The sequence below is a fragment of the Agelaius tricolor genome, unplaced genomic scaffold, assembly GCF_023055355.1.
Source record: "Agelaius tricolor isolate 1412-34295 unplaced genomic scaffold, bAgeTri1.0.p SCAF_6, whole genome shotgun sequence".
In the NCBI taxonomy this organism is placed as follows: Eukaryota; Metazoa; Chordata; class Aves; order Passeriformes; family Icteridae; genus Agelaius; species Agelaius tricolor.
In genome coordinates, this window is record NW_027269266.1 from 21,296,605 (window position 1) to 21,320,534 (window position 23,930).

Consider the following 23,930-nt stretch of genomic DNA (forward strand, 5'->3'; position numbering starts at 1 on the left):
TATATTCTGGAAATATTAGTCTAGTTGCTTGCTAATATACATATGAAGTACCACCCTCCTCTAAGCCCCCCAAAGGCCCTTGGAGAATGGCTTTATAGACTATTTTAAAAACATATCCCCCATTAATATTACAGTCTATTTGACCAGTTTCTATTTGTTGTGAGGGAGTGAGCAGGGATAGGAAATCATTGCTAGATTGTTGCAAGTAAATGATAAAAAACAAAATTTAAAAGTTTATATGATAAACAAGTGGACAGAACATAATCAATGTTCTCTCAAAAAATTTAATATCAATCTAAAGGAGGACAATTTTCTTCAAAGTAAAATGTGACATAATTTTACAGCATATTAGTTTAAAAGAAACTTATCTTCAACTGCTGCATTAATAAATCTATATGAATATAAATAATCTGATTTAATCACATCTGTCATTTCCAGTTACAGTTTAGCAATTACAAGCAAATACAAATCACTAAGCTAGAGTAATTTTTTGTCCTGGTCTGAATGTTGCACCAATCTGTACTTTCCTCTTCTTGGGATTCTGAAAATTATCATACCTGGAAATAAAAAAAAAGACATTAGCAAATTCTTGTGAAATGTGGGGTTTTGTGTCTGCCTCTTCAGATGCATATTAATGCACCACAGAACTCCAGATGTTCAAGTAAATGAAAAATACCTGTCTCCTCAGACCTGGGGACCTGGAGAGTTATCACCCACACACCTAATTCAGAGAACTCTCTGCCCTGCTTCCTTTGGTTTTTTTCCCAGCTTTTGGTCTCCAAGTCCAAGGAGACACATTCTCCTTTTTAGTATGTTTATACTTCTACAGATTATTGCCTTTCCCAAACACAGCAGCTACAAAGATCACTACAGAGGGCCAAACTCCAGCCATTTGAAAATACAAGGAGCTACTACTAAGTGGAAGCAGGAAAGACCTAGAACCTAAAGATCCTCTTTGTACTGTTATAGCTCTTAACATAATATTAGGGAGTCCTGGTCTGTTATTTCTAGGTCCTACAAGAATAAGACAATTCACTGGTAAAATAGTTTCTCTTTCTCACTATGTAACTTAATATTTCTTAAAAAACTGCTGTCAAAAGCTATCAGCTATCTGCTGCCAGTCCCCACATTTATTTTAAATTATTGTGTTTCTGATGTATAAGGAATGTGGTAAGACCACATCTCCACTGAATTCAAAATTAACAAGAAAATACTTACAATTCAGTAAAATGCTTCCAGTCGTCCTGACTAATGGATGGTCTCATACCCTGCAGAGCAGTCATCAGGTGAGACTGGGTGACAGTTACAGTGGTCTTGGGAAGCACTGACTGATTAAGGGTGCTGTCCTCCTTGAAAAGAGCCATGAGCAGACAATGAAACATTTCTACAGAAACACAGTGCCATCAATATCATTAACTATGGAACCTCCCATTACATGTGCAGACAAATGCATTAAAAAACAGTCACAACTTTCCCCCCTCCATATTAATAAATAACAGAAATAACTGTTGAATTACATGAATGCTAACATCCGGCTTATTTTCCTCAAATTAAGTATCACTTATCTTTGCTACTTTCATTACACAGTATTTAATATTATTGCAGAAGTTATTTACTGAAATACCAAGAAGTGTGGAAAAATAACAGAAAAGCATTAAGACTAAATAATAATTTTTAAAAGTGCCATACTCCATTCTTGCTTCTGTAATTGGCCTTGCTAGCATTGATTTCTGTCCTCAGGTGCTCTGCTTGCTGCTCCTGGTTCTCCAGGGAGCCTTCTTGAGAAGCTGTTCTAAGCATTGCAGGCTGTGAGGATGCAACATCTCTCTGAGTGATGCTGGTGAAGTCGTAAGTCATGGAGTTTGGACCAGACAAACACAAAGAGCTCTAAATTAATCACAAGAGGAAATACATTAACTCATTATGGACCCAAAGGAGCAACTCCATTATTAGGAATTAGCCTACAATTCAATATAAGCTTGCCTCCACTGGCAAAAAGAGTGCTTTCTCTTTAAAATATATTACATATGAAATTTTTTGAACAGAAAGATTTAAGTTAATATGCCAAAGTGTTTGGGCAAAAGGCCAAATTTGAAAATGAAGTGTTTCACATCTGGAAAATATGTAACTGTTTTTGTAATGGCCCATCTGAAAAAGAATAAAAGTCTGCAAAGTCCATTGCTTTAATTACTTAGGAAAATCAGTGGTTCTGAAATCTGGACAAGTAGCTTTGGAATTTAAATATTCACCACCTCCAAATTCCCTGTGCATTTGATAAGTAAGTCCCTTTCTAATTCAACAACTTCAAGAGGTCAAAGTCCTTGTGTAGAATCCTTGCTGAAGAATTTTCACAGTCAGAGGAAAACTAAGTCTTTAAAGTTACATTAATCGAACACTATCACCCATAACACAAGATAAAATATACCAAAGCACCTTAGCAGTCAGTAGTTCTCTAATGTCAAAGTTATTTTTGGCTTTAAGAATCAATGCAAGACAGTTTTGAAAACAAGAGACTAAGAACTTTGATTACTACTTGTAGTAACAGTTCTACAACAGATTGAAATTAATTTTGATAATGAGTTTCCTACAGATCACACACAAACTCTGAAATTGTGTGCTTACTGTAAGGAGCTCAGAGGCAGCAAACCCTGTTCTGCTGACTTGCCAGCCAAGAGATGAGCTGATCACTGTGCAGGTGCTGGGCAGCCAACCTGCACATCCCTACCTGCAAACTGGCCAGAGAACATGCTGCTTTATGTGCAACATGATGCAACATCAGGAATTCTGCTTAAAGACAATGATAGAAGTTAAGGTTTAGTTCTGTTCTTTTTCACAATTCCATGGTCTGACTATTCTATTAATGCACGTTTTGTTGGGAACCGAAAAAGGTTGATTGATTCTTGAGACTGTAACTTAATTCTTGAAAGCTGGGTTGTCACTCTTTAGCAATAAAACTAAGTTAAAAAAAAACCAAGCAAACCAACCACCAGAAAGTCAAGAACTTATTTTAGTGTTTGGAAGAACTTCGGAAGGGAACAAGGCACTTGACCAGAGAGTAAAATCTAACATGAAAGCAATTTGCTTAATTATAGGGTATTAAGCAGTATTTTGTGATTTTGACTTTAAACTCCTGCAAGGTTGCAGAGAAGTCCATATTGTATTTTCTCAGATCATGTCCTTCCATTCCCTTCCTCACTGTGGACTACTAAGTATAATCTGAAGACAGTCTGAAGGTCAAAGCAATATAATTGTATTTATAAACAGAACCAGGCAAATGGTATGTTTTTTCTGCTTCTCAACTAATAATATTTAGAAAATTCAAAACATTAAGTGAATAATTTACCAATTCTGAAGGAGTTCCATTCCCCAGGTCTGATTCATAAGAGCTTCCAAAATAAAGACGATACATGTTGGACCTTGGATCTTCAGGAAGCAAGTCAGACATATCTAAAGAAATAAGAGAGTGCTCTAGCCCTGCTTCTCCATCTGTTGCTGAATCATCTGAGCCACTGCTGTGATTTAGAAAAACCATGGAAGAGAGACTGAAGTCACTATCAGAACTAGATCCAAAATCCTGTAACAAAAACCAGAACATTACAAGAGTTAACTCATGACAAACTACAATCAGAAATACATTAAAAGATTTGATATACAGTGCAAATGAGAGCATCAATTTACTTTTGACTCTAGTAGTAATCTGTCTTTCTCTAGGAGTATATTTCTAAATATTTTGCTGAGAAAATCTAATACCTTTAAGAACTTTCTGTCTTCATGCTAGAAAAATAGTTTCAGGAGGTAATTTTAAGGTTTTATTGTTTCCACTGCCTCACACTCTCAGTAACAGCAAGCATTGGGAAACTTCATGCATGTGCCGTGTTATAGAACTGCACCACTTCTGTCTCTACTTTACCTGCCAAGCAAATTAGTATCTTGTGTAAAATGCTCTAGGAGGCTGAAGTGAGTCTACTTTTATAGTGCCTAACTGCTGTACTAGTTTTTAGTCTATAGCCAATACACTTTAAATACTGACGTGGAAATCAGAACTGCTGCTTTAAACTGGTGTCTGCAAACCTCTCCGATGGTCTCTATCAGTCAAAAATTTCTGAGCACACTCTACCAAGCAAATGGGTATTATTTGTAAATTATACATGTACCACTGAAGCTCTAATATTTTCCTCCTGCACATCAATGGACTGCCTTGTGCTTTCTCTGGGGTGTGTGCACACCACTCTGGACACCATTGCTTGAGACAACAACCTCTTCCTGTAATGGATAATCATGAGGTATCAAGTACTTGCTGATGCTACAAGTGAAGGGAGTGTTAGGGAAGACACTCTCAATACTAAGAGTCACATCTTCAGAGCCCAATTCCTTGGTAACAGCTAGGGCAAAAAGAATTCAAGAGGGTCTCCTTCATTGTGCACCCCTGACCCAACCCTTCCATTTGGCCACATAGTAGTGGAGGCCATGCCTGCTCCTTTCCAGCTAGAACCAGAGGCATTAAAAACGTGAGCAGAGGTGGCTGAACAGAGGCTAAAAGAGGAAGGATCTGCCAGTGAGTGACATGAAGGGTACAAACCAAGGGTGGAATCCTGTACTTTGGAAGTTCAAGTACCAGTTGTTACCTGGAAGATGAGGCAGAGTTGGCCATTTCAGTATTGCCATCCTCTTGCCACTTTTCTCCTGACCTCAGTCAAACCCAATCTGCTGGAACAACTCCCCCAAATTCACAAATTTCCCATTTCCTCCATCATCTAAAATGTGCCATCTCAAAACTGAATTTGCTACCTGCTCCTAAGAAATTCAGTGTGGGATCCCTCCTGTCAATCCCTCCTCACAACAGTGATGAACACATTTGGGCTTACATGTATCTATTTAACAATAAATACCTATCATTAAATGAGAACAACCTCATGTTTAAGAAGTATTTAAACCAATTCATTACATTATTCTTGTATTTTTCTGCAAACATTTTAAAATGTTAATGCTCTGTATAAAAATATAAGAAAATATAATTTAGCTAAAAATCCCCATTGATACAATTAACTCTTTCAAACATATCAACATAAAAATAAACAGGAGAGACTTCTTTTATATTAGTTTTATTTACCTGTGTTAAACCTAAATTTAAATTAGTATGGATTGCCTCTAATTGGGCATTGTACAATAAAGCTTTTAGGTCAGCCCCGGTGAACTGTTCTGTTTTTGCTGCCAAATCCTGAAAGTCCACATCATTTGCCAAAGACAGGGAATGACTGAGAGCTTTTAAGATTTCATAGCGTGAATTCTGGAAAAAAGGAAAAAAAAGCCAGTAAAGCAACCTGTTATCTTCCTTGTCCTGACTGCTAGATGGTGCTTTGGCCCTGTCACCAGTCACTTCCTCTCTGAGGGAGGGAGGATCTTTTTTCAAGAAGATACTGCCCTAATACTAGAAAGATACTACCTTAACCAAATGTAGTATACAGAGAATATACTTCTCTAATATATTGAGTCAATATCTGGGATTTTATATATGAAATACATAAAAATATGAAGGTGAGCTCTGCTCCTGATATGTCCTTTTGTAAAGAAAAGTATGATGAAAGTGAAATGCTTCTGTTTATCTGAATGATCTTACTCTAAACCAGATCTTTAAAATAGAAAAAAAAGGGGGGGGGAAAAAAGAAAAAAAAAAAAGGAAAAAGAAAAAAAAGGAAAAAAAAGAAGGTGGCACAGGATGATCATATGTGTTTCAGAATGAAATGATGTGGTGGTATTTATTAAATGTATGAACTAATCTGAAAATAAGTAGTGCTAATATTTTCTCATAAAATGGGGAATTGGCAACACACATTGTACAACCTCTGAGGACTGGATATGGTTTAAGCAAATGGCAAGTCCACTGGATTGATACTTCAAAGTAAGGTGGAGAACATTATACACACTACACTGCATCCAGTTTCTTTCTGCAAATTAGTTCCCTATTTTTTTTAAAATCAGCTAGATCCACAGGATATGACTTGATCCAGAAGACTGTGCTAAACACCTTTTCTTTCCCTAGTTTTATGCGAACACACTGACATTAAAATCAGTGAATTTATCCTCTTGTATAACTGGAGCTGGGAAATCAAGTCCACTTTTTCCAAGTTTGAAATGCTACTACATATAAAGAAAAGGAGAATAAAACCCCTTAGTCTGTTTTTTTCCTTGCCTCTCACATGAAATTATTTGTTTCCTCACCTGATCAGGAGGTGGACAGTACAGGCATTTATCCAGTCGACCTGGCCTTAACAAAGCAGGGTCAATCAAATCCGGGCGACTGGTAGCAGCTAGCACATAAACTCCTTAGGAAAGTGCAGAAAAATGCCATTAGCATCTGCTTAACTTCTGCATAAACAGGAGCACACAGGTGAATTGGTACCTTGCAGGCCTTCCACACCATCTAACTGAGTCAACAGCTGGTTAACCACTCGGTCGGTGACTCCTGTGTTGTCGTGGCCTCGGCGAGGAGCAATAGAATCAAACTCATCAAAGAAAACAATACAAGGCTTAGCTGCCTGAGCTCTAAAATGGAAAAAAAATGAGCAATACTTATTTTTCTGTCAAAGTTTCATTCAATGGTAGAATTGCTTAGAAATATTGAAGGTAATTGCTTTTTGCTTCAGAGAACAGTTGTATTTAATGACAGAATAGAAAATCTGCTTTCTGTAAAATTTAGGAGGTTCTGAAAACTGGGCTGCAATAGAATCACTGCTCATTTTTATGACATACTTAGCACTCACTTTATCATTTCTAAGTGCTCAACTGTCATATTAATATACATGAAAGCTCTAAAATTCAATCCCTGCAGATGAGTTCTTGGCTTACAGACAGCTAACAAAAAGACTGCTACGTGATGAGTTGAGAAGCAGAGGCTATGTAGGATATGTTAGCATTAGGGAGCACTGAGGGCCAGTAAGAGCACATCTGTAAAAAAGAACTACTGGTATTGAGGACTTGAATACCAAGTTTAATATGACCCTAGGTATTGAGTGTGCATTACTACATGGAGTACAGTCAACTGGAGTACTATCTTCTGGAAACATCTGAAAGGAATTCAGGATGTGTTTTCCAAGATAATTCTATGATGTGAACCAATGCACCGTAGCTGGAGAGAACTGGGAGTTCAGCTTCAAAAGCACAGTCCTCACTGGAGCCAAAATGGGCAGTTCTTTAACAATGATGGCCAGGTTGAATCTGCCAAGATACACCCATCTGGTTCAGCACAACTGATTATTTCAGATGCTTTTATGATCTGATGCCTTCTCAGACAACAAAATTATTTATTTCTGCTTCAACCAGTGAAATGTATAGATCACAAATCTTTACAAAACAAACCTGTTAAATATATCTCGAACTGCTTGTTCACTTGCTCCAATGTATTTGCTGAGCAGTTCTGGTCCCTAAAAAGATATAATCAGAAAACAATACTCATGACATGTTTCTTAGTTGTAATGTGTAATCCAACATCAGCATATACTTTGTGTACTAGACTGAATTTTCTTGCAACCAAGACAGTGTCATCTCTGAACAGAAGAGCCAAGGGGTCTAGATAATCCAGAACTTTTCAAGCATTTCAACTTATTTAAAAGTAATAATTTCCATTGTTGTACCGTAACAGAACACGTGTTACATTATCTCAAGGCAAAGGTTTACACTGTATTTTAAAAATATTTAAAATATATTGCTCAATTTCACTGTCCAGTGGAATCAAAATCTGGGATCTTTTCACAAAAAAAAAGAGAAACTAAGAACACCTAATTAAATTTTGTAATTCTGCCTAATGAATAAGTATACAAAAAAAAATCTCAGTAATAAAACTGTGAAGTTCCAGGAATCAGATATCCAGAGGTATATCCAGAGACTCACTTATATGTGAGTTTCTTATTGTGCTATTTTGCCCTCACAAGCACATAGTTTCAAGCATTATGTAAAGTGATTTCATTCAATTAATAAAATGAATCAATTAAGCTTAAACTGTTGCTACCTTGATGCTGATGAAATTCATTCCACTCTCTCTTGCAACCACTCCTGCCAACAGTGTTTTTCCTGTTCCAGGTGCTCCATACAGCAAAACTCCTGATCTCTGCCGTATGGGTAGGTTTGCAAATAATTCTGGATACTGGAAAAGAGTTTCAATGTGATATATTCTAAAATAAGCAAGTATTCTGTAACGTACTGGAACATCACTGACTAGTGATGATTTTTGTCTAAAGAGAATGCATCTGATTTATTATATTCCCAGTATTATCCCAAGAGCTCATTTGGACTGCTTTTAGTTTACCTGGGCCTGAACTAGATTCCTAGGTGTAACAGGTACCTAAAATACAAACAAGGGGGATTTTCTACCAAGAGGAAACAGACCGGAATAGGGATGGACTAGAGCTTTATATTCTCCATACACTAGTAGCTCTAAATTCCTGCTTTAATTGCTGAATGATATGATCAAATATACCATTCAGTCATTTCTCTGAAGAGTCAATGCTCAGTGACTCATCTCAACATTCAAGTTTTAAGCAAGACAGAAAGGCCAAAGTAAAATGAGACTGATGGATTGGCATTCATCTGAAAGAAAATACTCCTCTAGCAAAAGCACTGTAGAAACCAGCTGGAAATGTTGTCTTTACAGAGCCTAATCACAAGCCCTGCAAGCAAGTATGGCAATACTCCAATATTGTAGAGCAACACTTGCTCTGTAGCAAAGCTCAGCCATTGCCTTTTGTATTTGGAAGAGAGAAGGGGAAGGAGAAAGTGTTTTCTAGTAGCTGAAGACAGTTGAAGTTTGGAAAGCTACAAAATCATGCCTGTCATCTTTCTATCCAACACTTTCCAAACCTTAAAAAATAATTCTTCCCTACTAACATTATGTGCAAAATTCAAGTAACTAATTTAAAGGAACTTAGTACCTTTGCAGGTAACAGGATGGTATCCCTGAGCATTTGCTTCACATCTTTTAAGCCACCAATCTTGTCCCAGCCAAGGTCTTTAGGTTTATGAAGGTTGACATTTCTCAGAGCTAATGGAGTAAAATCTTTTAGAGCTGTTTGAAAATCCACAGTTGACAGGTTCAAATCTGCTTAAAAAAAAAAACAAAGAAAAAAAAAATCCTGAAAAAACCCCAAACAAACAGGCTGCCAGTAACAAACTCCTTACAATACTCAACAATTAAAGAAACTTTAAACATAAAATATAAAACCTGGGAGTTTCTTTCTGCATTCTGGATAACAGAAGTAAGACTATAAATGAAGAGATTTTGTTGTCAACATACCACCATTATCTGATGCATTCTGGTTAGCAGCACAGGTATGAATGGCACGATCCACCAGCATAGCAAAATCTCTAGCAACAAAACCTTCTGTTTCCTTTGCAATACACTGGAGGTCAAGATCAGAAAAGTCCTTTGGATCAGAATTCAGTTTCTTCTTTATAATGGAATACAGCACTTCATATCTTTGCTTCTGAAAAACAGAATTGTGCAGCAAATATGTATTGAGTTTACTATATGGAGTTTTTATATGGAGTTTTTTATCGAGTGTTTATATGGAGTTCAGGAATTCAAGGAGTAAAACAGGTATGACTTAGTAAAATTTCCTTAAATATTTGCACAACACCAACCCTTTAAATAACCAAACCTAAGAAATATAAACAAATGCTAGTGCTTCAGGTGCACTTCAATAAACTCACCCATTTTATAACTTTAAATATTCACCTCACCAGAGCTACTTTAAATTCAACATTAATAATGAAACATCCCTCTCTCCCCAGATTCTACTGTTTTACATCCTTTTTTTCTGTTTCACAGGAAAAAGAACACATTTATTTTTGTCACCATGAGCAAAGAATATGTTTGAGATGCAATATATTGTGCTAGATAAAAAAACTTCAAGTAATAGGGTATCTTTTGAGATCTTGATTCATCCTTAATTTCAGTATTAGTATTAAAAACAATAAAAGCAGACTTGCAGGAAGTGGGAGAAAGTTAAACTGCATCTAACACAGCATCCCCTCCTGAGTGGCTTTTAACAGCTGGCCTGTGACTGAAGACACACAGACAGCAACAACTCATGCTAAATACAAATAAGTCATTAGGGGATTCAAAGTATCTGCTTTCTCCTGCACGAAAGTTAATACTGTTCATTCTTCTCTCTATCAATTTTTTTTTTCAAAATGGACTATGTTCAAAAGTAGAGGAATAGTATTAATATGGAAACAAACCTAAAATTGTCCCATCAAATTAACATTTAGTTTTAATAACAATTTTAAAATGCATGTGCTAGGGACATACTTATTTCACTAAGCTGTGAAAAACCACACATTTAACTTCATTTCTCTAACTGGATGACTTACATGTTTTACAAAGCTGCTCCTTCAGCATCCCCTTGGAGGTAACAAGGAGACATGCATATCTCACCTGTGTTAGAGAACCTGACTTGTTTCATGTTGAACTAAAACGCCCTCTGAATACGCCCTTCTCTTACCACTGAAGAGTGGGGCCAACTGTGCCAAATCTGAGTTTTTACTGGATTACTCTTACTTTTTTTAACTTTATAATGACAGATTCTGAGGTACTTAAGTATCATGCAAGAACTTCTAAGATTTCCAGATTTTTTTTCTCATCTTCAGGTATAACCTACTATTTCTGCAGCTGTTCCAGCATCATATTTGAGGCTGCTGAGAAGGCAAACAACATTTTAAGCATTTTTATTTGAATTTACCTGATCTGGAGATCGGATACATTTGAAGCACTGAAATACATGAGTTCCTTGTGCTGAAACCAGGGAAGGATGAAGGGAATGTTCAGACTGACTCGTGGCAATTAATGCAATCAAACTCCCCATGGAAATAACTTCTTTCATCAGATCTTTCAAAACTAAACACAGAAGATATTGCTCCATGAATTGCAAAAGAACAAAAATAACCCTAACCTGGAGGGCAGCATTAGTGCACACAAAATACAACAGCTTTGTAACATATTATTTTTATTCCCATGTTTACAGTTGTTTTTTTAAACGAAAAAATAAAAAAGAAAAAGTGATTCTCTCTAGGACAGCACATTCCTTTAAGAAAATGCCATCAGAAGTGCTTTTTAAAAGCTGATTTTGTAATGTCACCAATGGCATCTATTTTTGTGTGCTATTACTCCCTCCATGCAAACAAAAAAAAAAAGTTATAGGAAAAAAACCTAGATCTTAAACCTAGAAAATAAGCACTCCAGGAGAAAGGTATTACATAAAAGTAAAAAAAAAAAAATAAGGATGCAAGGTAGATAATCAAGAAAAAAATCTTTAAAACTCTAAAGCTCTGTTGTATGCATTACACCTTTAAGTAAAAGTAGTAAGAAAACCAAACAATTCTGCATGTAACTTAGCACATTTTTAGGAAGAAATTATAGTAAGATTTTCTGATTTTCAGAAGTATTTCAGTAAAAATTATTCTAACTCCCTCAAACTGTGCTAAGAAATGGAAGGCTATGGCTTTATTAACCTTGGTTATTTAGATTTAATTTGCAACTTAGCATTGTCTAGACTTTCAGGAATAAAAGGGAACCATATACAGGATGTCAAACTACAGCTGATAATCTTGCTTTTAACATTTGTGATTTGTTACATTGTAAAACAGAAGTTCTACAATGTATACTAAGTAGGATGATAAAGAAGATGGTACTCATCTAAAATTAGCTGGTTCTCAACATCAGTAAGTATCAAATTGATGTATCACTGTAATTATAAATAATAATTATGGAAAACAAAAAATCAATTTATCAGAAATGATCAGTTAAAGGTTTAGCTGCAGTTTGTACTCAATTGCAACTACTTGGCTGTATAAGTAATAAGAAAAAGAACAGAGAAGCCTCAAGCACTGGCAGTGGTACTGACAACAGGCATTACCAGCAGCAGTGGTGGATGCACATTGGCAAGGACTACTCCAAGATCCAGAGTGCATTATTTTGATTCAGCTAGGGATCAACAAATGCCTACATACCATAATTTGTGAGTCTCTGCCTGAATATCACATGGTCCAGAGGCAATAATGATACAGACAGAATTGTTCAGGTAGGACAGTACAACTCAAGTGGTAAGAAACTCTAAGTTGCATTATATTTCTATCTAGACAAAGGCAGAACAGTATTACCATAAGCAAGTCTATTGCTCTGAACAGTTTCAGGGCTGTTCTCATGCTCTGGTGTAGAAGGTACTCCGACAATGTGATCAAGATCATCCATCAGAAGAATGGATGGTTGTCTCCATGCTGCCTCTAAAAAAGCTTCTTCCACATGTTTCCTTATGTTTACTAATCTTTTTCCTAAAACAAAATACTATTAGAATGACACAAAATATCAGGAAAAAATCAGAGTGACTACATCTTGTTCAATGTTTTGTCTATTTTGACTTCACATCTATAAATCCAGATACCAAGATTAAACCAGAATCAACAATCACTAAAGAAGAGAGTCCACACCTTCAATCAAAAAAGTACTAGAAGGCTCCACACAATCTAAAATGAGATTAATCATCTTTTACTAACCACTATAGAAGCCTACAAGTCTAATTTCCAGACAGTTAAAACCAGAGAAATATTAGCAGCATTCTAAAATAGCTACTAAAGAATTCTGCAATTGGAAGAATTTTCCAGAGCAAAGGACCTAGCTCATCATCAATCTTTCCCCTTTTCTCTGGTGGAAGGAGCTCCAGCTTAAGTAGTGATTTAAGCAAAAAGAGTAGGTGAGGAAATATAAGGGCTCTGTAAGAAAACAGTTGAGTATTTTCTGCCCTTGTAACAGCAAGACTATTTAGAAAACCCAGTGAAATGCAAGAGCAGAAAAATGTCTCCTTTGTGCTCTTCCATCCTCGCGTAAAATAATTATTTTGAACTCACAAAGCCTAAGGAGTCATCTCATCATCTCTAATCACGAGTGTTAGATGCCTAATGCCAAATACACTAGGTTAGTAAATATGCCACCATAAATCAGGTTTCAGTTGGTCATTTGATCCTTCTTTGGTGCCTGTGTTATCCTCTCATTGAGTACAGGGATCCTTTAACACTTACGGTTTGTTAACAAAACATTTGTTCCAGCTAGCACAGCTGAAAAAACAGTTCAATTTTTGCAACTTCTTCCTATTTTGTAACAATTAGAAATTAGCATGGCAAGCATGGTTTGAATTGCTGGTGGTATGTGGGACAGAAACTGATGGAAATGTGAAATAAACTTACAGTAGCTGTATTTTCATCAGACTGTTGAAGATAGTAATTGTGGGGCATCAAACATCCTTGTGAAAACAGCAAAAACGCTAAAAAAATTATTCAGACCAAATACAGTAACTTCATAACTGTGCCTCTACTGTACAGCAAAGATTTGAGATTAAAATAAACTATTGTCATACCTCTTAAAGCTTTACAATCAATTACTTCTACATGAGCATCCAGTCTAGTGAAAGCTTCTTTGCAGATGGCCTTTGCTAATGTTGACTTTCCACTTCCCTACAAAAATAAATGTGAGCTAAAGTAAATTGACAGAGGCAATGTGTTTCTGTGTTTTTGTCACAGTATGCACCAGTCAACAAGCTGGGGAAGCTGTACACACACTGGGTTTATTCCTCAGGTTCAGTGGCATATGGTATTAAATGGATCACTGTAAGAGGCAACAGCCAAGTAACAGTATCAAGCCCACTGCCATTTGATGTTAGAACACAAGAGAAATTACATGCTTATTTTCCTTTAAATACTTCAAGGACAAGAGGTGTTTATCATAATATAAAGTAGATTAATCCCCTATTAAAACTGCATTGGTACCAATCTTCAATACCTATGCGTGTATATATATACACACACATATACATTTGAAGATTGCACACAGTGTGTGTGTGTGTGTGTGTGTGAGATAATACTTTACTGAATTATCTCTGTTCAGTTAAATGCTCTTTTTTTCAGCTTGCTCTTTATTCTTCAGAAAAAAGTATCTTCAGTGCAAAGTATGAAAAGAAAACTAGTGTCGACCAGATTGCAACCATGGAAAACAATGTGCAAGGGTTTGCAGGTGAAAGCAGAAGTGAGTACCTTTCCTCCTGTGAGAAGCACTCCTCCACTTCGCAGTCCCACAGCATTAGCAGCCAGCTTTTGAGATAAAGGGCGCCCCAGAAGACTGTGGCTTATGTGTTCAAATAAAGATGTGCCTAATTTTTCCACTCCTCTGTAGGGGAAAGGAAACAGCAAATGACCTAGGGGTAGCATCAGTGCACACTCTAGGCAGTAAATCTTGCACTATGGGGGAGTTAGAATGCTGACAGCCTGCATTCTCAGTTGCCTTTCCCAGCACTGACAGCACGCTATCACAACACTCCAAGCCTCTCATGTCTCCTCTGCCCCATCCCTTCACATTTGCTACACAGCACTGCTGTTTTCCCTTGTACTTATAACCACAGCACTCTGCATTTCTCTCCTCAGCTGATGGTTGCAACAAAACTTTTAGGAACTACAGTTCTTTGAGATCCTTACTATTAAATGCAGCTGAACAAGTAAACAGGTGGAAGTTACTGGAGGGCATGCATTGGCAGACTGCAACTTAAAAATTTTGTATATTTGAACACCCCAGCTAAAACCACCCCACTGTCCCTTGCTGCTATGTAGAAGTTTGTTCATGCTACTTAGAATAGCAAAAACTGACACAAGCCAAAGATGCACAGTTTTGCTTAGATCTGGCATAGTTTCCAAGAAGTCTGCTTTTCCACCAATGCTATTTTTTTCTAATTCTCATTCCCATTCCCTCCCATGTTTTTTCCTACAAAAATGTCTCACCCTAAATCACTTAGTTTGTGATATGGAAGGTTCTTGTCTCTATCAGGCATAGGTGGCTGCTTTTCATCATCAGCTTTTCTACTTAGAGGATGTAAAAGAACCTACAACAAAGGAGAGTTAGGACTTTAGATGAAATACAACTACAGGAGAAGGCTATAGAGTGACCAGCCATTTCTGGACTTGTGCAAAGATAACACTGCATGTATGCTTTGCTGTGCTTGAAAGAAAGTGCATTGTAGAAATGGAAGAGATACAACTACTTTCAAAATACAATCTAGTGTTGACAGTAATTTAATAATGTAAGATTAGATTTTGGGCCAAGTGCTGTTAATAACAGACTGTGCAGCCCACTATCTCCTCCCCTACATGCAGCTCTCCCCGTCCTGCTGGCAGGAGAGCTCATGAGGCAGAATAGTGAAATTGATCAGGAATCTGACTGGGTGAAAAGTAACTTGCCAAAGCACCTGGCATGAATTTTTCCCTCTTGCTCACCAGGGAGCTAGTATGGAAAGCTGGGCAGGCAAACAGGGGTTGCAGAGGGTCACAGGTAAGAACAGGAAAGTTGACACAGCTCTTAAGAAATGCATTTTACTCTTTCATCTTCGTTTCAGTCACTTGAATAATTTCTAGAAGCCTTCTTATAGTTTAGTACTAATAAAAAAAAGCTCATTTTATTATTTTCTTAACAGCAATTATAAATTTTGCAGGTAAGTTATATTTGAAATAGCCTTTAATTCTCCATTAAAATTCACTGCATGTTTAAAAATGAAGAAAACATTATCCTACTCCTATAATCATAACCCTAAAGCAATGGGCAGTAGATCAACTGGAATTACTAATGGAAGCAGTAATTCTCATATTAAATAGAAATATTTATTCTCCTGAGAAATTAAATATGGAAGAAACAGAAGGCACACAAACTATACCAGAGAAAAGGCAGGCTGAGTGTGGTAGGTAGTTACCAGGGGAGAGAACAACTATGTATAAGGATGGTACATATACAAATAAGTGTAAGAATGTTCAAACATGGACAGTACTGACTCTTCCAGCTGATTTTTCTGAGAGTTTGATGTGCAAACTCTATGACACTCAGTGACAAGCATGGCATGCCTGGAATTTCAGCAGACCCTCAACCTACAAAATGACATAGAGGATGCAGATATAACTTTATGAATAGACTGACATTATTTACTTTAAAAGGGAAACTGAAATATATACAAAATGCAATACATTTTAAACAAGTATAACAATTTAAATTACTTGATACCTGATACTATGTGATATTTACTTGTATATTTGTCTTTTGCAGCAAACTGGGACTCAGTATAAAAATATTCTCAGACTTATTTTCTTCAATGTGCACGGGATGCGCTGCACTAAGGACAAACTCCTCTATTCCTGTAAAAACACAATGAACAACTATTAAAACTCCAAATACATTGAGTTTTTGTTCCTCACAAGATAAGACAGATTAGAATATTGCTACAATATAATCCAAAATTAAAGACTAAAAAAGATTAATCATTATTAAGGGGTAACTCAAGCTTACACTTTCAGTGTGAAGAGGTATCAGTTATGTTAAAAGGTGTATACAGAAATTAACTGGCATACTGGCTAAGTAAATTTCACAGTAGACAGGACAGTATTATCCTTGCCTTCTTTAACAGACAGATGTACACAGTCTGTGCTTGTCATTATCCATGGGTGATCATCAGTAGTGGAATCCTGCAGCCAAGAACTGAATGCACATTTAACATCATCTTCGCACATATCTTTATGCTAAATAGGAAAAAGGAAGCAGGTAAATAAAACAAAACCAGGTATTTGTAAGTAAAAATGTTTTTTCTTCCAATGCATGAGGCATTTGTTTCTCTTACAGCAGCAGAGAGATGGAAGAAGAAGAGTTTTATTCATTTAGAAAACAGCATTTTGCCCACAAATGCCATTTCTATCAACTGCTCTAGGGAAAACATCTGTGCAGCCCCTGCTATGGCCACAGCTGAGTGTTAGACCACCTCTAAAGAATTTTCCTTCAGAACACTGATATGAGGGTGACAAAAAACTTCTATTTTTGTTTTACTTATCTGCCTTCCCAGATCTAAGGGCACTGCTCAGACTCAGGGTTTGAAGATATGCACTGATAATGACCTGAGACTTATCTCAGGTGCTCACTACACCCCTCTCTTTCTCATACACCCTTTCCCTAAAAAAAGAACCCTGTTCACAGTACATTAATCAAAATACAAATACTAGATAAGCTCTGTTTAAGTAGATCATAGCAATATATTAATTTAAATTTACATAGTCAAAAGAAAAAACAAGGAATTATACCCCCAAAAAATCCTTTGGAATTATTTCTATAGAGAACATCATCTAACAAATTAAAATAAATAAACACAATGCCCTCCTTCCCACCCCCCCACCCCCAGTTTGACCAGAGCAACATTATCAGTTTCCCAATATATGAACAAGTATGTTACCAGTAACATCAACTCACTAAGTTCTGTTTGGGTTGCAGTGTAAGAGATACAGGAATTTTAGGAATAGATTCAACTGACTTAATTCGGACTGTTGAATGTATTGCAATATTTAGTTTTTTCCTCAAGCCATCTGCAATCTGAAAAATTTAAAATAAAAGCAAAAAAAAAAGCATTAGAAAGTAAGCTAGGTATAACATTGCATATATAATACTACATCAATTTCTTCACTAATGGAACCTTAGGAGAATTATTGACAGTAATATCCAAATCTTACTCTTACATGCACACTTCTAGTTACCTTTTATCCTATTTGTAAAAGTGCTCAGTACAGCTGACCTTCTAACTTAATAAACTCAAAAGCTCAAAAAAGAAGTAGAAGAAATTCTTACAACATTGCAAGAATGCTCTTAGTATAGGAGAAAAACAACAATTTCATTTCATTTGTTGATTAAAATTATTTTACATGGGTAAGTAAATATACATAGAGCATTACAGAGACCAAAACTAAGCACCCCTGCAGCAGAGAGACAGAAAATGCAGCCTCCCTAAATCATACTAGTCAGTTTGCCCCTTTAAGGAAACTCCTTTTCAATCTGTGTTATTTTAAAACTTACACCAATTTGAAAACATGTCATAAATATTTCTTAACTGTGAGAGACTTTATGATAGCTGGCATTCAGAAAATTTTTACATCTGTCAAAAGATTTCATGGCAAAGACCACTGCAGGCTCTTGTTCTCATTCTTAACACAGCAATGAGTGAATGGTGAGAATTGTATTATGTCAAAATAGTCAAATGGTGATTTGAAGCACATTTTGTTTGTTTTTGTTGATCCCACATGTGCTTTCAGGAAAGAACAGGCAGTAGTTCTATCAGACCAAGCTGAAACATCAGTACCTCCATATCCAGAATTGTGCCACCTGGCAAAATGGCACATGAAAACTAGAACAGTTTAAATTATACAAGCTGGTTATTGGATATTCATCTTCAATATATATTTTAAAGACTGTATAAAAGGATTCACAAACATTATGCAGCACTAGGACACACCATCCCATTACTTTACCCTTTGATGACCCCTAGGTCAATGCACATTTCAAAGAGTTAACTGATGAAGAGCCACATAATAAAGTGCTGAATGTATGTAAATAGGTACTTTCACTTTCTCATTAATACAAAGGCTACCCACAGACTGTGAAGAAAGCATATATTCCCTTCAGAAATGCTGAAGCATTTTCCTCATTTGGCGTAAAAATGCTACAGAGTGCAGAAACCCAGAGTACACTGTACACCTTGGAGCATGATGGTAAGTAATATAGTCCAGAATGAGTACAAAACACAGCTCTAGCAAACAGTATTTGGTTCTAGTAAACTCAAGAGATTAGCATAAAGCCCAACACCGCATGTTAAGTAGCCAGTTCACAACTATCCACTAGAAAATATTATAAAATACATAGCCCAAAATATGGTGTACTCAAACTGACCCAAACTCTTCCAGCATGCAGGGCTCCCCCATCATGGCCATACTCTAGGACACTCTTTAGGTCTTCAAATCCATTCCAAACAATTTGAACAACAGATCCCTCACTGGATGCTTCACCGCTAATAGAATTAGAAGGGTTTTTGTCTTGTGTACTAGTCAAATGATTTTGCTTTTCAAGTGGCAGATTTTGTTTTGCTTCTTGATGACGCTGTCTTGGGGAAAGCAGCTCGTTAATTTTCCCATAAGATACTACAGGATTTGGATCCAAATCAATATATTCTAAATTCCATGGAAAAACGTGAACGGCATTGTGTTTCAGAAATTCATGAGTGGTGGATACATTCTGTACGCTGGGAGGCTGGGACTGGCATACTCTAAAAATGGAATCCATGTGAATTAAGTTCAGCAGCTTGTCTTTGAAGATGCTCATTTCATCGTTATCACATGAAGTCTTCTGTTTCTGCTCAGATGTATTAGCAAAAATGTTCCCTATGAAATTCCATATATTTGGAAGAACATTTGAGCCAAATGTCATGTTTGCATCAGTCTTACTCTGTTCAAGGGCTCCAGGCTTTAAGTAAGGTTGTTTGGCAAAAGGATCCTTTAATGTTTCTTCTTGTTCCATGTTATTTTTCACAAAATTTTTGAGCAAGATGTCACTTTCTGTGGCAGGTGTGCTGGTGATATCCTCCTCAGGTCCATGTGTTTTGGGACATACCAGAAGCTCCGTGCATGGCTCTAATCTCCCATATGGGGCTGCTGGCACAAGTGTACCTAAGTATGAGCAAAAGATGCCAATGAATGCATCTACCCCTGCAAAGCAGCTTCCTGGAGGTGCTCCGAGAGCCTTGAGCGCTGCTTACCGATTCTGATGTAAACATGGGTGTGCTGCTCAACCCAGACAGGAAAGATGGCTCCTGGAAACACCACTCGAATCTGGTCCAGAAGGTGTCTTTCAAGGGAGGAAGCGTGCAGTTCCTGGGGAAATGTGACACCATTATAAATTAAATACTGCATATCTTTTTAACATCTGTTTGAAGGAAAAAAAAGTATGTCTCTCTCTAATACACCATTTGAAATATAAAATACAACTAAACTCCACCACATTTAGTATTCCTTAGAGGCTGAAAGGAATGGGGCATTGTGCAAAAAACTGCTTGAGTCAGAATCTCTGCCATCTGTAAGACAAGAACACGAACAATGGAAGGGGTTTAATTACCAGAATTTCCCAATCATCTGCTGTGAGTGGTTCCACTTCTACTTGCTGACAGGAGGACACATGGGAACAGGGTTCAAGAAACACCTGGCAAAAGTAACACCAAAATATTTAACTCCTTATTTTTTATATAAAACCTCCATCTTTATTTCAACTAGAAAATTGACTTCTCCTTCACTGTATGTTTTCACTACTTGGAACACACACCATCCTGAAGACACCAGGTAATTCATAAGCAGATGAATGCTCAATGGATGGGAAATGGATTCCATTAGGCTCAGAGACATCAATAAGCAGTGAATATTAAAAGCACCAGGAGTTTATCAGGTGATAACAAACAATCCATTTTTAATACACCTTGATCACATCACCATCTTTCCATTTTTAAATCTTTATTTTTAAGTCCCCAGGATTTTAGAAAGTTGGAAAAATTAATTCACTTGTGCATAAATTTAGAACCAGCTGAAAATAAGGAAAAAAGTACAATAGAAAAGCAAGCCCAACTCCTTAATGAATGGTTTCATAGGAAGCAGCCCCATCTCCACACAACAATTTTAGTATCATGTGAATCAGGAGGAATGGTAAAAGCTGTTGTTGCTTAGGTCTTTCAGAATGCATTAAATACAGACTTCAAAAGTCAATTTTTGCCAAAGGTTTCATTAGGTTTTATTTGACAAAAAAAAAAAAAAAAACCAACATCTTGCAATTAATTTTCAAAGAAACGTTACTAATTTTTTTCCTGATATAAAACTAGTTACCTGTTCTCTGAGAGAATTACGTTAGGTCACCTTTTATAAAAGTAGCAATCCGTTTTGAAATCCTCTATGTCCTTAGTTTGAAGCGATAATTGAGAGGAATATCTTTTCCCCAGCCCAGCAAAAAGAAGATCACACAGCAAACATGTAATTCCTGGATCCAAAACTATGGTGAAATTATTTAATCATGTATTTATTTGACTGTACAGATGATTATTCCCAGCAATACCTGGGTGAGGTTTTCTTAGGTTTCCTTTGTCAATTGCTTTCCTGTTGAAGGCTATTAGTTGCTAGAAATAAAAAGGGTAGATGCCTGGTTTCTCAACTACTAAACTGGAAATTTATGCAAACAGACACATAATTTCCAGAGAAAATATGTTTAAAAAGTAAACAAAGTAAGATAATACACTGCTCTGAGTCACACTCTTTGAGGTCTTCTATGATGTTGAACAAAATTTTGTATACAAGAGAATAGGCAAATATGAATATACTACAAAATGACACTGTGTAAAGCAGTACTTTTTTATTCTTGTTTGGTTAAATGTCTACCTAGTAATAGAAAAAAAAAAATCCTTTGATTTTGTGATTTTAGTAGTTCCATGTCAGAAAACTCTGTCTGCCTCTTGGGCATCTCTAATTTCTGCTCAATGAAAGAGTCATTTATGAGAAGTTTAACAGTGTTCAGGAGTAAGAGATGAATGTACAAAGAGTAGACAGATAAACAGACAGATATATGCATAAGAGGTGAATACAATTATTCAAAGAGAAAGGGATATATGGTGAAGGGGTGAAAAAGGGATGAAAGTCTAAACCCCAAGTAGGTTAAACAAGAATATGCAGAAAGTCAATAGCTACTTTAAAATTACAAGAGTTCCAAATCAAATATTCCAATTCCAAGTTTTTCAATTGCTTAAAAGTGCATTTTCTGAAAATTAATGTCACTGAAGATAGTTGTTACAGCCCTGCAAAGACCTACCCAGAAGCCTATCCTAACATTGTTTAGGCAAATGTTAATGGTTTGATGAGCCAATCTTTTCATATTCGAGATATTTCATGATAGTTAACTTTTCTCATGAGCAGAGGTAAATGAAGAAACTGTCTAAATACATGAAACAAGGTCATAGCTAACTCATGTAAAATTATCTTTTCACTTTTCTTCCAATATAATCTTTATTTAAATAGAAAACTAAGGTAGCACTTCAAACCTGTTCTCCATCTGTGATGCCAAGTTTCTCTGCCAAATGTCTGTTAATCTCTGCAATATTTTCACCCTGGTGACCTCGATGCCTGGTTTCCATCCAGCTCAAAAATACTGGCTGATGACCACAGGATATTTTCACAGCTTGGCCCTATGAGTTTTAAGAAAAGAAAACAAATTGGTATAAAACCATCTAAGTGAGATGACTACTAGACAACCTAAACCGTATTTGATTAGAGAGATCAAAGGAATTAAGCTATTATCTGGATTTTACACCTTGTTTGCACAGCTCTCACCATAGAACTGAGTGCTGGTTTAAATTCTTAAACAGCTTTCCATTTTTATGGACTATTTTTAAGTAGGAAAATTAATTCTTTTTTCTTTCTTCTGCATGATGAGATATCAAAAAATATTTTACAGAAATGTGTAACCGCATGTTTGCATTTCCCAAATGAGGAAAATAAATAAACGTACACTTTGATTTCATGAAAATTATAACATTTACATGGTCTCCAAGAGTGCTTCTGTGACATATTTAGAATAAGTCAAAAATCACATTAACTCAGACAAAAATGATTTAATCAATCTGTTTCAGAACTGCTCATGTATTTTGATGTCAAACTGAAGAACTTTTCTAATATCTTCTGCAATTAGATTCAGCTTTTGGAATGGAATAATTTATCCCCTTTTAAACATTTTTATTCATGAGATGTATTTAAGATACTATTTCTATCAAGTTTTCTGAGAGCCTATCTTTTAATTTAGCAGGTTAAACAAAAGGAGGAGTCCACCATAACAAACAGTGAACAGAATGACACTGTAAGACTTCAAAGCAACTGCACTCCTTTCTTCTCTCTCTTGACAGCAGATCTATAAAACATTCAGAAACTGCAGCTGAAATGAAGCTCACATTTAATACCGCATTTCTTCCAATTCCACTAACCTCCTACAACTACCCCAAAGGTGAACGGGCAGGTTTTACACGCCTATGTTGTTTTCCTGTTGTGAAATGCCCTTTTTGGCCTTGAGAGCAGGAGGTTACCCACGCGAGGGAGGCCTGCTCGGCCCAGGGGGGCTGTGCCAGCTCTCCTGAGCTTTGCTCGCATCCTTCTGGTCTCATTGCTGCCCTTGTCCACCCTGTCCTGCTGGCACTCAGCTCTGCGAGCATGGCACAAGAGGCACACAGTGTCTCTGCTCCCGTTTCCACGTGTGAAATATTATTTATACTGTAAGGTGCACTCCCCGGAGCTGACCCCGCGTCTTCAGCAGGGCTCTGCATGACGGGAATGACTTTCTATAGTGACATATTTTATTTGTGTACAGCAAAAAGGAGGTACAGCAAAAAGCATGGATTTGTCACCTCTTCTCCCACCTGAATTAAACATTTACACATTATTCGCTTAATGCTAGCAGGGTACGGGGAAAACTGGTATGAATTAGGGAGTGATGATAGAGACGCAGATGCCCACACTGCCAGACCACGTTGGGGAAGAAAAACTCCCGCCTTTTATTAGGAATTGATGACGATACTGGGCCAGGCAGGAAGGGAGGGAAGGAGGGGTTCCCCGACGTCTCCCTGTGAGGGGTCCCGGTTGCGGGGGGGGCTGAGTCGTGAGGGAGGAGGGCTCGGTATCGCCATGGTGACAGAATGCGGGGGGGCGCTCACGTAATCCTCCCTGCCTGCCTGAGGTGTCCCTGCGCCCGGGCCCCGAGCGGCGCCGCCCCGGTACCTGCTGCAGGCGGAGGAGCGAGGCCAGCGCGGGCGGCAGGTGCAGGAAGCAGTCGCGGGTCCCGCTCAGGACAGTGGTAGCGGCGGCGGCGGCGCCACCGGGGTCGCCACAGCCCCACATGGCCGCCGCCACCGCCGGCCGGCCCTGCACGCCCGCTCCGCCCGGGCACGGGCCCGCCTACCCGGGGCGGGCGCGGGGGGTAATGCCCGTCACCCCCGGGGCAGTGGTACAACCCACTGCCGGCCAATGCGGGCGCG

At 37.4% G+C, this 23,930-nt stretch overlaps 1 protein-coding gene across 1 annotated transcript; it reads right to left on the minus strand.

Moving 5' to 3' along the window:
• Positions 1-210: 210 nt before the first annotated feature.
• On the minus strand, positions 211-23,872 carry PEX1 (peroxisomal biogenesis factor 1). Its single transcript, XM_071428994.1, has 24 exons — positions 23,674-23,872; positions 21,951-22,094; positions 19,994-20,077; positions 19,638-19,752; positions 18,776-19,548; positions 17,309-17,428; positions 16,467-16,590; positions 16,100-16,209; positions 14,812-14,912; positions 14,074-14,206; positions 13,401-13,497; positions 12,151-12,321; positions 10,734-10,888; positions 9,287-9,476; positions 8,925-9,091; positions 8,006-8,140; positions 7,357-7,421; positions 6,401-6,543; positions 6,220-6,323; positions 5,111-5,287; positions 3,344-3,574; positions 1,690-1,887; positions 1,219-1,349; positions 211-557 (listed from the first exon to the last, which is right to left on the minus strand). The coding sequence occupies exons 1-24, from the start codon at positions 23,791-23,793 to the stop codon at positions 473-475; spliced, it is 3,873 nt and encodes a 1,290-aa protein (XP_071285095.1). The 5' UTR covers positions 23,794-23,872; the 3' UTR covers positions 211-472.
• Between the last annotated feature and the right edge of the window lie 58 nt (positions 23,873-23,930).